The 13,397-nt window shown below is 59.8% G+C and overlaps 2 protein-coding genes across 3 annotated transcripts; one reads left to right on the forward strand and one right to left on the reverse strand.

The window, feature by feature from the left end:
* Window positions 1-197: 197 nt before the first annotated feature.
* Window positions 198-5,040, reverse strand: BECN1 (beclin 1). Of its 2 annotated transcripts, none has more exons than XR_013941562.1 (11): window positions 4,666-5,040; window positions 4,503-4,570; window positions 4,350-4,408; window positions 3,927-4,017; window positions 3,525-3,661; window positions 2,853-3,047; window positions 2,482-2,628; window positions 1,888-2,037; window positions 1,744-1,804; window positions 1,149-1,594; window positions 198-806 (listed from the first exon to the last, which is right to left on the reverse strand). XR_013941562.1 is itself a non-coding variant. In XM_080565313.1 (11 exons), exons 1-11 carry the CDS (start codon window positions 4,796-4,798, stop codon window positions 638-640), a joined length of 1,353 nt encoding a protein of 450 aa, XP_080421439.1. In that variant the 5' UTR covers window positions 4,799-5,040; the 3' UTR covers window positions 198-637. The 2 variants fall into 2 exon arrangements, 1 of the variants encoding a protein (XP_080421439.1); XM_080565313.1 differs by having other exon boundaries at window positions 1,149-1,291.
* On the forward strand, window positions 2,789-12,240 carry PSME3 (proteasome activator subunit 3). The gene is made up of 12 exons (XM_080565319.1): window positions 2,789-4,040; window positions 5,075-5,296; window positions 6,541-6,573; window positions 6,878-6,940; window positions 7,416-7,520; window positions 7,830-7,878; window positions 8,525-8,637; window positions 9,158-9,226; window positions 9,460-9,527; window positions 9,676-9,730; window positions 9,962-10,048; window positions 10,512-12,240. The coding sequence occupies exons 2-12, from the start codon at window positions 5,255-5,257 to the stop codon at window positions 10,590-10,592; spliced, it is 765 nt and encodes a 254-aa protein (XP_080421445.1). The 5' UTR covers window positions 2,789-4,040; window positions 5,075-5,254; the 3' UTR covers window positions 10,593-12,240.
* The last annotated feature ends 1,157 nt before the right edge of the window (window positions 12,241-13,397 follow it).

The following is a 13,397-nucleotide window of genomic DNA, read 5'->3' on the forward strand; positions in this document are numbered from 1 at the left end:
GCAGCAGGGGCTGCCTGAGCACTGGGGGGTGCTGAGGTTCCAGCTGAAAGCACTCCGGGTAGAATCGCGTTTTGTTGTGACGTTGCTCGGTGCGCCCCTGTGCGGGAACAGGCTCCAGGAAGCGTCGCAAACAGCTGCTAGCACAGCCACCGCTGTCAGACCCCCAGAAAGGCCAGTGGGAAAAAAAAAAGTGCTGATACGACTTAAAAAATACTTTATTTCAAGCTGCAGTGACCGAACAGACCTTCGGAGTTTTTCCACGTTATTCCCCGTGTTAGAAACTTTCCTTTTCTAACCCCCACGTTCCGTTACGCTGTCACAGAGCCCCACCACGGCGCTGGCAGTTGGAACTCCGACAATAACTTACCCACATCTCTGGAACCCCCAAACTCCACTTTAGCATCTATTTAACAGCTGATTATTGTTTTTTTTTTTAAAGTTCAGTTCAGCTCAGCGATAGAACTTCACGTATTGCTTTTCTACATACTACTCGTCGGAACGGTGTTTTAAATAAAGTGTCTTGTGGATTTTTGGTATTGTAAACGTTTCGTACGGGTTAACGTTACGAGACATCTTGATTCGAGCTTCTCCAACAAAATGCAGACGCCCCAGCTGCCAGGGCAACTCCTTGACGTGGTTACTTGTTGTAGAATTGGGACGAGACCCAGGCGAGCCCCCACTTCAGGTTAGTTAACATGAACTTGAGTGCTTTTGTCCATTGCTCCTCAGAGTTAAACTGCGTTTTAATAGAGTAGGAGCCGCCGCTGCCGCCTGTGTCTTCAATCTTGCCTTTCTCCACGTCCATCCTGCGTCACACACAATGTTTATTAGTCTAGCAAGCATTTAATTTCATTATATTTCATTTAATTTCAAGGGGATGTTAAGCACCAAACTCTAAATCTGATACTCAGAAACCTCTACGTAAGAACGCTTTGTTTTTAAAAGATATTTAGCAAGCCTCAGACTTTCGCCCGAGGAACTAGCTTTAAATCCCGGCTAAATAAGAGCAAGCGTGGTAACCCTGCACGCTGCAGAGCACCCGCTGGTCCCCGAAAGCCGGGAGAGAAACAGCAAGCAGGGCTGTGGAGCAGGCCCGGGCAGGACAGCGGGTAAAGCGTTACTTTGACGCGGAACAGAGCAGCGCTCACCTGTAAGGCAAACAAAACCGAGTTTCGCCCTTTTCCACTTCCTCCTTAAACTGCTGCACGCAGTCCAAGAAAGCCACCATAGCGTGATCGAATTTGTTGTCCCAGAAGAACCTCAGGCCTCCAGAACAGTACAAGGGGAGCTCCTGGAAAAAGAGATTAGCTTCAGGCACCCCAAGCGTTTCCCTCCAGATGCTGTCGCTGCAGATCTTTAGCCTGTACGGGACTTCGATTTGTCACGGGGCACTTAAAACGCTTTGTGGCGTGTGATAGGCGTTGCTCGCTTTGTGCCAAGCGCCTGCTGCGTGAGTGCTGGTGGTCAGCAGGAGAAAACCGGGCTTCCTGATCGCCAACGGCCTTCCCAAATCGTGTTTAATTTCCTCTGGCCAGTCGCTCTGTGTAATTTGAGAGCTCCTGGCTGGCAGTGTGAGTGGACGTGGAGGGAGATCCTGCGGGAGAAACCAGGGCAGCTGGCTCCCCCGTACCTAAACGCACCGAGGCGCGCTCTCGGGAGTGGAGTCTCGGTCTTCCGCGCCTTTCAGCAGGGATCTGAGGTGCGCGAGGTCATTTTTTTCCTCCAGCTCATGCAGGATCTTACCTTCGATTTGTCCGTGAGGGACTCCAAGTAGGAGTGGTTGCCGTACGGCACCAGACGGTATCTGAAAGCAGACGGGGCAGGGGCAGGTGAGCCTACGCTCCTCTCTCCAGGTCGGAGGGGAAACGCGGGTTTTATCGCGGGTACCTTTGAAACTTCAGCCCCATTTTGTTAGCGAGGGCGTGCAGCAACAGCACGGTCTGCCCCCAGGCCGCGTTGATCTCATTCCATTCCACGGGAACGCTGGGGAGGCGGCCAAGCCTGAAGTTATTTATCGTGCCGAACTGCCCGCTGTGCCTGCGATAAGAGGAATTATAAATAGGCGCCAGGGGCGGGGGCAGCCGGCAGCACGCCAACCAAACGGGGGCCGCCTGGGAAGGCGCCCCGCTAACCACGCGCGACGGGGGGTTCGGGAGCCCTGCCTGGAAAGCGCGTAGAAGCGCCAAATCGTTCCGCTTTCCGTGAAGGAACGCGTTCGGGAAAGGAAAAAAAAAACACCCCAACCGAGCCCGCGCGCTCTGCAAAGCCCGACGGAGAGCCGCTGGCGCGAGGTGCCAACTAGCCGCCATTTCACGGCGCGCCCCGAGTTATCTGCGCCGCGCCTCCCGGCTGCCACCAGCACCGGCTGCGACCCCTTCCCGCGTCGTGGGGCACCCGCAGGCTCCTTCTCTACCCAATTCAGCGGTATTTTAGCGGCCCTACGCTGCAGAGCCGAAGAAGCACCGCTCCCGCCCGCCCTACCAGATGTGGAAGGTCGCGTTGAACACGTTGGTTTTCTTCAGCTTGTCCAGCTGTATCTGGGCGTACCGCATCTGGTTGTCCACGCTTTTCAGCTCGTCGTCCAGCTCCAGCTGCTGCCTCTTGAACTCGCAGTATTCCTTCTGGTACCTTCGAAGGAAACCGAGAGCCGCTGGGCACGAGGCTCTTCCAGGAAGAGAAACGGCTGCTCGCGTGATGTACTAGTGTTGTTGGTTTTTTTTTTCTTTTTTTTCGAGAAGACTTCAGTTTGGCAAAGCGTAAGCCGCTTGGTTTGGGGCATTAATTCCAGCTCCCTCCCCTTTCTAATCTCGCCCGTCTGCTACCCGAATCTCCCCCCCGCGTAGTTCACTCACTGAGCTTCCTCCCGCTCCAGCCGCTCCGCCTCCGCCCTGACCCTCTCAAAGTCCTCGGCCACGATCTTGCGGTTCTTCTCCACGTCCTCCAGCTCCTGAATCAGCTGCTCCTCCTCCAGCGCGAGCTCCTTCAGCTCCGTTTGCAGCTTCTCCTTATCGTCCTCGTTCATTTGCTCCAGGATCTCCAGGCACCTCCTGGGGGGCAGTCGCAGCATCGCTGGAACACCCCTGCCCCTGCGCACCCGGACAGAAACCGCCCTGCCTCTACCGAGGGTTAACCCTCGTTAAATTTTTTAGTTCGGGGCCTCGTTAAATTTGTAGTTTGTGAGCCAGGAGCGCAGGCGTAACCGCGGAGGGGAGCGAGGTGGTGAGCGACGACCTCTTACCGCCCGCCAGTAGCTCTGTGGAGCGCTCGGACCACGCCGTGCCAAACCGCCCCCTCGGGCGGGCGGCGGCCATCGCCGACGGGCTGCAGACCCCCGGAGATAACCGCTCCGCCTCGCTCAGGAACAAAACCGAGCCCCGAGGCCCGGAGCTCCCGTTTCCGACCGCGGGACCGAAGCCCGCGCTCGCCTTCACGCCCTCGCTCTCCGAAAGAACCGGCTCGGCGCCCGCGCACCCCGCCCGCAGTCCCCAGGTCCCCGGGCGCGATCCCACGGGCAGCGGGCTCACTTGTAGTTCTGGCACTCGTTCTCGGTGATGTTGAGCTGCGTGTCCAGCTGGTCCAGCAGCGTGTCCGTGCACTCCTCGCACAGGGGGTGATCCACGTCCGTCTGCCCCGACATGATGTCGAAGAGGTCGCCGGTGACCTGCGGAGAAATCCCCACCCCCAGCGAGCTCCAGGCGGCTGCCGGCTGCCCCCCGACAGCCGGGCGTGCGCCTCTTCCCTTCTCAGAAGCGTTTCTGCAAGCCAAACCTTGATTTAAAACTAGTTTTTTTTAACTATTCACCGAGAAAAACCTCTCCAAGGCCGCCACGTGAGGAATTTCACCATGCGGAGCGCGGAGGAGAGGCGGCGTTCGCGAGGACCCAAGTTCTGGCGGGGACCCGAGCTCGCCCCCTCGCCCGACTTGCCTTCAGCCTCCTGCTGAGGTTTTCCATCGTGCCCCCGTCCGACGCCTCCCCGATGAGGGTGAAGCTGTTGGCGCTTTCCGTCGACATCATTCTGGGGAAGGATTTCACCGGGAAGTGAGCCCGGGGGGGAAGGGGGGGTGGGGTTTGGGGGAGCCGGGCACGACCGGGACGCGGGAGTCGGTCAAGACTCGGGGGGGAACGCCCCCAGTTTGTTTCGGGGAAGGGGGGCAGCGTTTCGGTGCTCAGCCAAAGCGCGCGACCGATAAACGGTGCTCTAAATGCAACGGGGGGGCCAAAACTGGGGGAAACGGGGGCAGCCGCGGGGGCTCCCCGTGAGGGGCGGTGCCCGCCGCTCCTCCCCCCACCCCCCCTCGCGGCCCCGGTGCCCGGTTGGGGGCTCCCCACCGGCAACCCCAGCCGTACCTGGCGGGCGGGATGAACCTCCGGGACACGCCATCCTGCCGGCTCTCCGCGAAGCCTTCCTGCCGGGGAGGGGGGGGGGGAAGCGCCACCGTTACCGGGGCCCGGTGGCTGTCCCCCCCCACCCCGGTCCTCCCGGTCCCCCCCTCCCCGTACCTCGCTCAGGGCGCTCTCCTCCTCCTGCGCATCCCCGGGCCGGGCGGGAGCGGCGGTGAGCAGAGGGGCTGTGGGGGCGAGGAGCCGTCAGAGGCCTGGCCCCGTTCCCCTTCCCGTTCCCCACCCCCCACCGCCGCCGCCACCGGAGCCCCGTTCCCGGTACCGGTGAGCTCCTGGATGGTGAGGCGGTCGAGGATCTTGAAGGACGTGTCGAGCTTCAGCGGCTGGCTGCAGCGCTGGCACACGAAGCTCACCTGCGTGGTGCAGCCGCCGCCGCCGGCCCGCCCGCCCTCCATGCTGCCGCCGCCGCGCTCCCTTCACCGCCGCGCTCCCACCTCCGCCATTACTCCCGCCGCCGGAAGCGAAGCGCCCTCCACTTCCGCCCTTCTCCCTACCCACTTCCGCCCTTCTCCCTACCCACTTCCGCCCTTCTCCCCTTCCAGTTCCGGCCCCCACTTCCGCCCTCAACCCGCCAGGTCCTCCCCGCCAGGTCCTGGCAGGGCTATAGCAACCCCTTCCCCCCCCCTTCCCACACCCCCACCCAATTTCCCTCTCTCCCTACGCGCCGCCAGGACCCTCCTCCCTGATCACGTGCGCGGCGAGCGAGCCACCCATTGGCTGCCGCGCCGCGCCGAGCTCACTTCCGGCGGCGGCGGCGGCGGCGGCGCTGCGGTAGCCGGTGGAGGCGGCGGCGGCAGAGCGCGCGCGCGCGGCCCCGCGGCGCAACGAGACCCGGAGCAGGCCCCGCCGCCATGGCCTCGTTGCTTAAGGTGGACCCGGAGGTGAAGCTCAAGGTGCGCTCCGCCGCCAGCAACCGGCTCGAGGGCCCGCCGGGGGCTGCCGGGGCCTAGCCCCGAGGCCCGGGCCGGCGCGGATCGCGCCGGGGCTAGGCCCCGGCGGCCCCCGGCGGGCCCGAGGCCTGTGTGGATGCCCCACCGAGAGGTCCCCGCTTGGGTTAAGCCTCCCCCCGAGGGTGTTTTTCTTTCCTTGGTTCCCCCCCCACCGGGGCCGTTGTTCAGAGTTCGGCCCGTGCGGGTGGCGGAGGAGGGGTTTGGGTGATTTTGGGCTCCCGCCTCGTCCCGCGTGGGGCTTCCGCGGTGAGGCCCTGCTTAGAAAAGGGGAGGGGAGATGCGAGGCGCAGGGGGAGGGAGGGTGGCGTGCCGGCCTCGTGAAGGCAAGGAGGGAGGGAGGGTTCGGGCTGCAGGTGGTTTGCCTGCGCCTGAAAGCAAGGAGAGGCGCAGGGTTCAGGCCGAGGGTGGGCTATCAGCTCTTAAAAGCAAGGAGAAGGCCAGGAGTCAGGCTGAGGGTGGGCTACCTGCTCAGAAAAGCAAGGAAAGATGCAAGGTGCAGGCTGAGAGAGGTTTATCTGCTCCTAAAAGCAAGGAGAAGCCCAGGATTCAGGCTGAGGGTGGGCTGCCTGCTCAGAAAAGCAAGGAAAGATGCAAGGCTTAAGTGGACTAGCTGCTTGTAAAAGCAAGGAAAAGCCCAGGATTCAGGCTGAGGGTGGGCTACTTGCTCAGAAAAGCAAGGAAAGATGCAAGGTGCAGGCTGAGGGAGCTCTGTCAGCTCATAAAAACAAGGAGAAGCCCAGGGTTCAGGCTGAGGGCGGTGTACCTGCCCTGTAAAGACAAGGAGAAATGGAAGATTCAGGCTGTAAATGGTCTGCCTGCTCCTGAAAGCAAGGAGATGCGTGGGGTTCAGGCTGAGGGTGGGCTACCTGCTCCTAAAAGCAAGGAGAGATGCAAGGTGCAGGCTGAGATTGGGCTACCTGCTCAGAAAAGCAAGGAAAAGCCCTGGGTTCAGGCTGAGGGCACTCTCTGCTGCCGCACAGAGCAGTGCCCGGCTGATTCTGAGCCGTACCTTCCTCTCATCCCGCCCAGGGGCTTCCCCTGCTCCTAAAAGCAAGGAGAGGCGCACGGTTCAGGCTGAGGGTGATCTCCACCGCCGCACAGAACAGCGCTCGGCTTACGTTAAGCCATCGGTTTCTTCCTTTTTCTATTGGGAGCGATTCCTAACGGCTGCTTTGTTTCTTCTGCAGGTCGATTCCTTCAGGGAGCGGATCACGAGCGAGGTGAGTATCCCCCCGCCGCCGCCCTGGGGTGTAACAGAGGGTGGTCAGGCGCATCTTCCTGACGCGCTCTGCTGCGATTTGAGTCCCTTCCGTAAATTCAGCAGCGCTCAGGGCTGTAGTCAGTGACCGGAGCGAGGTTTTACAGCCCCGTGGCTCTCCCGACATCTTTCCCCTTCGGCTTTGTGTGAGGCCTCTCGGCAGAACTCGTTCTCTTCTGTTTCCTGACCTGGGGCAGCCGATTTCCCCGGCGTTCTTGTCTCTTTGCGGCATTGTTTCACCTCACCGTCTGTTCTTTCCCTCTCAGGCTGAAGATCTGGTGGCAAACTTTTTCCCAAAGAAGCTCTTAGAACTCGATGGGTTCCTCAAAGTAAGACATCCGTCGCCTTCTGCCTTGCTTTTCGTTTCTGAGCTGCCTGCTGAAAAGCCTTTCCCGTGCGTTTCCTTGCGCCTTTCGCCCCGTCACAAAGAAGTCGAGCGGCGGCTCGGCTGCTGGCGTGCACTGGAGCTCTGTTAGCTCTAGAGGGGGTGCTTCCTTCTCCGGTTCTCTTTGTGCGATCAGCACGCTCGCCCTTCCTACGCATTCAGCGTCTCCGGGCTATCCTTCGCGGTGCTGTGGGGCTCTAGCACGTGCAGACAATGGCCTTGATCCTAATCTGGAGCTGGCACTCCGCTCAGGCCGGAGGGAGGTCTCCCCACGGGCCCACTGTCAGATATTTCTCTCGTTCGTTCTTATTTTGCGGTCGGCTCAACGAGAGATCTGCAAGTTTTCGTTGCTTTATTGCTCCTGGGGTGCCAGGAGCTGTTAGCTCGTAATTAAATGCCGAACCTGCCTTGTTTTCCAGGAGCCCATCCTGAATATTCACGATCTCACCCAGATCCATTCGGACATGAACCTCCCAGTGCCTGACCCGATTCTGCTCACGAACAGCCACGACGGCCTGGACGGGGTAAGGTTTCTCTCTTGGCCGAGATCCCCGCTGCCGATAATTAAAACTGCATGGCCCGCCCTGCGTGGGGTGAGGACGTTCCCGTTTAACAACGGGCCGTGGCCCTCCCAAAGGCTTTTAGGAACCGGGCTCTGGAGCCTGGGAGGCCTGCCGGAGGTGAAGCTGTACTTCCCGGTCCTCCGTCGTTTTTAAAGGAGGGTGCTCAGAAGCCAGGAGCCCGGCAGAGATGCTGACGTTTCCCCTTATTTCCTTTGCGACGCTTTGGTAGCCGACGACCGGTTTGTGAGTAAAATGTTTTGTGTGTTTTAGCCGAATATGAAAAAGAGGAAGCTGGAAGACCGCGAAGAGACCTTTCAGGGTAAGAGTCCCCGCGTCTCTCTGTTGCTCCCTGCCCCCCCTGCGCCGCGCCTTAGGGCCGTGACATCGCAGGAGCCCCCGCTTCCCCATCCCGACGGCTTCCCCATCCCGACGGCAGCTGCTGCTCACGCAGACCTGCCCCGGCAGCCCAGGGCCCGGCCTGCGGATGTCCTGTTGCGGAGGAGTCGGGTTCCAGCTCTTAAAAGCGTCGTTTGGATTTCTCTGATAGGCGTTAAGTAGCGCTAGCTTGAGCTTGGCCTGCCGGCAGGCAGCTGGCCTCCCTGCGGCTCCGTACTAGGAGCTTTCCTCGCCCGGAGGCAGACGCCGGGCTTTGGATTAAGCCGAGGCAGAAACGCCTCTTAGGCGTGCACCAGGAAAATCCTCCGGGCCTAGCCTCGGCAGCCCGGAGCTCTCCGGCCCTTATCTAAGCCCCGCGTTTCCTCTCTTCCTTCTCTTGTGGTAATCGCTGCCGTCCCGTGCCCGATTTCCCCTTCCCCGCAGGTTGCCTCTAGCCTGGCTCAGCCTTTGTGGAGACGAGAAGCTCGGGGTGGGCCTCGGGTGCGATCTCCTGGCGCAGGAGGCGCCCCTCTCCGCGTGCTCCCGCGGGGGGTGCTGACGGGAGGCGTTTGTCTCCCCTGCCGCCGTAGGTACCAAAGTGTTCGTGATGCCCAACGGGATGCTGAAGAGCAACCAGCAGCTGGTGGACATCATCGAGAAAGTCAAACCGGAGATCAGGCTGCTCATCGAGAAGTGTAACACGGTGGGTGTGGGCTGCGGCTCTGCGGGCTGGGGCCGGGGCGCTTCTGACCCTAGCGAGGCAAAGCTGCTCGGAGCGGCGGGAGCAGAGCCCTCTGTCTCTGTGAATGAGGAAATTCACGATTCCTATCCCGTTCCAGAGGTGGCTGGGAGGTGGGTGTAGGGAAACGTTCTTTTTCTGAGCCCCCAGGGGGCTCCACAGCACACCTCGTGGAGGAGGAGGAGGTCTGTTTCGCCACCTCCTTCCCCGGGGCCTTTTCTTCACCCTCCTTTCGCGCAGTCAGACGCCTGCTGGGGGCTGCGTCGGCACAGCCAGGAGAGCTTCTCGTGGGAAGCCGTGCTTGTGCTGGCTTGCGTGGCACCCCAGCCACGTGGGAAACGATCTGCTCAGAAGTGTTGTGAGCGTGAAGGACCCGCAGGGGGTTCATCACGAGCTGCGCGGCGAAGGCGGGGCCTTAGGGGGCTTGAGAGAGGTCCCTGTGAAGATCCTGGCATTGATCTGTTCCGTGATCTCTCCGCTGCAGGTCAAAATGTGGGTGCAGCTTCTCATCCCCAGGATAGAAGATGGAAACAACTTTGGCGTTTCTATTCAGGTGAGGCACCCCTGGCTGCGAGCCCTGCAGCAGCAGGGAGCTGCGCTCCGGGAACGCGGCTTTGGGGTTCCCCCGAATCGTTTGGTGGCGGCCAGTGGCTGCGGGCACGGGGCTGGTTTAGGTTTTAAAACCCAAATCCGAGCTTGACGTGGAACTACCGAGACAGGTTGGCTTTCGGAGCCCCGAAGGCCAGCTGCAGCCTTGTGATAAGGCTTCTTTGTCCTCCCTTGCAGGAGGAAACAGTTGCTGAGCTTCGAACCGTGGAGAGTGAGGCAGCATCCTACCTGGACCAGATTTCTAGGTACGAAAGAGTTGAGCTTTTTGGGAAGTCCTCCTGGGAAAAGTAGCCTACGTGGGGAAGATGCCCCGACTTTTCTAGGGCAGGCTGGGCCAGAAAAAGAATCTCGGTGCTCTTTGCCTGACTTGGAGTCTCTCCGTTTTCCTACCAGATATTATATCACGAGAGCAAAGTTGGTTTCCAAAATAGCTAAGTACCCTCACGTGGTAAGTAGACGGCGAGGCGGAGCTCTGCGCGTTACGTGCCGCTGCTTTTTGGGACTCTTTGGGCCGCTCGTCCCTGTCCTTCTTGAGATGAGGGTCCTGTGGGAGCTGGGGGGGGGCTGTACGAGGATGGAGAGGGGGAGGGGGTGCCTTTGTAAAAGGCAGGAGCTTGGCTTGGCGCGCGGGAGGCGCGCCTGACCTCAGGCCGCTGAGCCGTGCGTCTGCTCCCTGCAGGAGGACTACCGCCGCACGGTGACGGAGATCGACGAGAAGGAGTACATTAGTCTGCGCCTGATCATTTCAGAGCTGAGGAATCAATATGTAAGTGAGAAGCCAGAGCTCCCCCAGGCTTCCCGCCTGGCAATTTAGAGAGCCCTCCTGATCCTTGTGCTGCTTTCCCCTTTCCCTGTGACTACGCCCGGCCTGGTTTGGCTCTGACGAGAAGAGCTTGGCATTTGCTGCCTCGCCACCACCCTGCAGAGACACGCGGGTGGTTCCAGCTGAGCGTTCGCGCGAGTCTAGCGCAAAATATCCCTTCCACTCCTGGGGGAACCTGCGATCCTAAATTGTGCAGGCAGTACGAACCACCCCTCGACTCTGTGTACGATCTTTTTGGTGGCGGAGATGCGATTTTTGTGGTAGATGTGTGAAGCAGGGGCTGAGAGCAGCGCCGGGGTGAGCAGTGCTGCTCTTCTAATCGGTGCTTGTTGTGAAAGCAGAATGCTAAAGGGGTCTTCCCCCCCTTCCCCCTTCTTTTCTGAGTTGTGTTCTCCCCTTTTTGCAGGTCACTTTGCATGACATGATCCTTAAAAACATTGAGAAGATCAAGAGGCCTCGGAGCAGCAACGCTGAGACCCTCTATTAAGTGTCAACGTTTGAACTTGAGAACTGTTCAGTCAACTAAAGACCGTCATTGCCTTGGTTTGTTACGTGACTATCGAGATGGGAAACTGGCTGGAAATAGTGTTGCATTCTTAGTTAAAATCTAAAGAAATTCTCGCCTAGTTTTGTGATTGGTTTTATTCAGGTCTCAGGAGCTCTCCCTCCCTCTAGTAACTGGTAACGAAACGGCCGTGCTGCTTTGGGATGCCCTTGAGGCTGCTGCAGAGCGAGAGCACCGGCCAGGCAGGATCATTCCTTCACGCCTTCCTTCCTACCTTAGTAGGGACCGCAGTAGAGACCAAGCCCGTGTCCTGTCCCGTCTTTGGCTGGAGGCTTCCCTGGGCTCTCTGGGAGCGGGGCAGAGCAGCGCGAGCCCCAGCCCAGCTCTCGTCCCCGCTGGCTGCGGCTCAGCCCCTCTGCCAGTGCTCTGCACTGACTTATAGCGACGAGAGGGACCCTGCCCCTTCTGGGCTGGTGGCCGCAGCCACGTTCCAGCACCACCGCGAGCTCTGTGATGGTTTCCTGGCGTTTTTCTGACTCGGCAGAGCCTGCCTCGGTCGTCTCTGCCTCGTCAGATCCGCTCGGGTGGGTGCAGAGCTCGAGGCGGTGCCTGTCGCCGGGGCCGGTCGCTGTGCTGGCTGGTTGTGAGCTCAGGCGGCTTCTGCTGTCGGCAGCTTGCCTAGAGCCACGTCCGTGGCTAAAACCAACGTCACTCCACACGTGTCCCTTCAGCACCAGGTGCTTTTTACCCAGGCTGAGAGAAGGGAGGGCCCGGAGGTCCGATACCAAACCCGCGGCAGTCCCCACGCGCGGTCAGACTGCGACCCGCTGTCTCCTGGCAGTGCTTCCCGCGGAGCAGGCCAGCCCTGACGGCTGGCGCTTGGGGTGAGGAGGGCCGATTCCCACCCGGTGCCGCTGCAAACCTTTTAGTCTTTCCCCCGCAAAAGGGCACCCTTGCGTGCCTGGCGACTCTAAAGCCACTGGAACGTTTCGTGGTCCATTACAAACCCCTTTGGAAATGACTGGTTGCGTTGCGTCAGTTTTTTTTTTTGCGTGTGGGAAGTGGTCCCATAACGCTGCAGGCTCCAAAATTTTCTTATTTATGGTATTTCTACTTCAGTCCCGCGTTCAGGGAACCTTAAATCATTTGTTTCTGGAACCTCGCTGTTTCCCGGGTCTCGCTGTTACACCCGTATATTCTTATTGTGCAGTAGCCTTACTAGTTGTGTTAACTTCCTTGTAACAACAGTGACAAATGGAATGAACTTCTTCCCCTTCTTTTTTCTTTCTTTTTTTTTTTTTTACTTCGTTTTTGTTTCCTCTGCTTCCACATCTAAGAGCCATGTTGTCTCTTGCTGGTTTCCCAGGGATTTGCCCGGAGTGCGGAGGGCCGCTGGCCCTTTCTATAGACTCTTCTGTTGTTGTTTGTAGTAAGTCAACTCTTAGTCTTCCCGCTAATAAATATTCAGTAACAAACCAACTGCGTTCCGGCTGCTGTCTGGGAGCAGCACTTCCCCTTGTGTTTCTTTGTATCGATTCCTTTTGATTTGTCGGGCTCTCTTTGCCAGAGGAAAGTATGTAAACTTTTACCATGTCAAGAAATTAAAATGAGGTACTTTGAATTCTTTTAAGCTAGCCCCTCGTCTGTGATACCGAGCTCTTACACACGCTGTGCCACGTCAGTGTCTGTTCTCAGCCCTGCCTTCTTCCCATCCGATCGCTCCCTCCGTGCGTTCTCATGCCTCATTTTGACCGTTGTATGCTGCCGTGTGTTGCTCTGTAGGTCCTTCCTATCCCTTTAGCGTGCCTTACGTTAGGCCCGGGGACCTGGGGTTGCTGCGATCGCTCCCGTTCTTGCCCTGCGTGCCGCGCTCGGGCCGTGTCGGGTCACACGGAGATTTGCGTGACGTTGCTCGGAGAGCAGCAGCGGGGCTGCGCCCGCATCCCCCTTGTGTGTGGGGCAGGCACCCGAGTGCCTCACCTGGTACCTGCCACGCTCACCTGCTGCCGAAGGAAACTCCTCTCCCTAATCTCCGTGGGCCAAAGCGTCCCCTGCTCCGCTCAGAGGAATGCCCTTGCTCTCGCTGCCTCATGTTGCGTTCCCCTGGCACCCTTCTGCCAGCTGCCGGTGTCCAGCCCCCGCTGTGACCCGGAGGCTCGGTCCCTCCCCGGTTTGGGTGCCGCTAGGTGGGGCCCGCGGTCAGCCCGAGGAGCTGCGGGTGGCCCGGTGAGCCCTGGCCTGGCCACCTCGAAATCTCCCTGCTCGGAGCAGGAGCAGCAGCAGCAGCCTGTGGACGGCCGCTTCCCGCCTCACGGTGCTTCCTGTGGTCGTGGGCAAATCCTGCTGCTCAGGGAAGGGGGGGAACGGAGCTGAAAACACCGGTCCCTGGGGCTGGGGGGGCTGCAGCCGGAGCTGGAGGGGCTGCTGTGGGCAGGACTCGGCGCGGTGCAGCAGCAGGGGGACCTCTGAAGGAAGGGGGCACGCAGGAGCCCCCCATTCAGCGAGGGATGGAGCGCCCAGGACTGCTGTGCTGGGTGTTGGCAGGGAGCAACCTCCATACTCCATCCGCGGGAGCAGGGGAGGGTTTCTCCTCTGGGATCTTCGCCCCTCGCTGCGGAGGTCTCCGCTCTGCCCTCCAGGAGCGGCGGCGGCAGCACGCTGTCGGGGCTCCGCTTCAGCTTGCGGAGACATCGCAGCCTGTGTTTGCAGCGCAGGTTAAAGCTTTGGAAGGAGAATAAAAGCACAGCGGTGGTGTGCAGACACAAACAGTGCAGCCAGCGTGAGTAA

Source organism: Anser brachyrhynchus (assembly GCF_964034855.1).
Source record: "Anser brachyrhynchus genome assembly, chromosome: 22".
NCBI classification, from domain to species: domain Eukaryota; kingdom Metazoa; phylum Chordata; class Aves; order Anseriformes; family Anatidae; genus Anser; species Anser brachyrhynchus.

Bases quoted from the DNA above. Each gene is read 5' to 3' on its own strand.
- PSME3 (XM_080565319.1), top strand. From the start codon at position 5,255: ATGGCCTCGTTGCTTAAGGTGGACCCGGAGGTGAAGCTCAAG. The intron at 5,297-6,540 runs GTGCGCTCCGCC...TTTCTTCTGCAG, and splicing joins ACCCGGAGGTGAAGCTCAAG to GTCGATTCCTTCAGGGAGCG. The intron at 6,574-6,877 runs GTGAGTATCCCC...TTTCCCTCTCAG, and splicing joins GGGAGCGGATCACGAGCGAG to GCTGAAGATCTGGTGGCAAA.
- BECN1 (XM_080565313.1), bottom strand. From the start codon at position 4,798: ATGGAGGGCGGGCGGGCCGGCGGCGGCGGCTGCACCACGCAGGTGAGC. The intron at 4,571-4,665 runs GTACCGGGAACG...TCGCCCCCACAG, and splicing joins CACCATCCAGGAGCTCACCG to CCCCTCTGCTCACCGCCGCT. The intron at 1,805-1,887 runs GTACCCGCGATA...GTCTGCTTTCAG, and splicing joins ATGGGGCTGAAGTTTCAAAG to ATACCGTCTGGTGCCGTACG.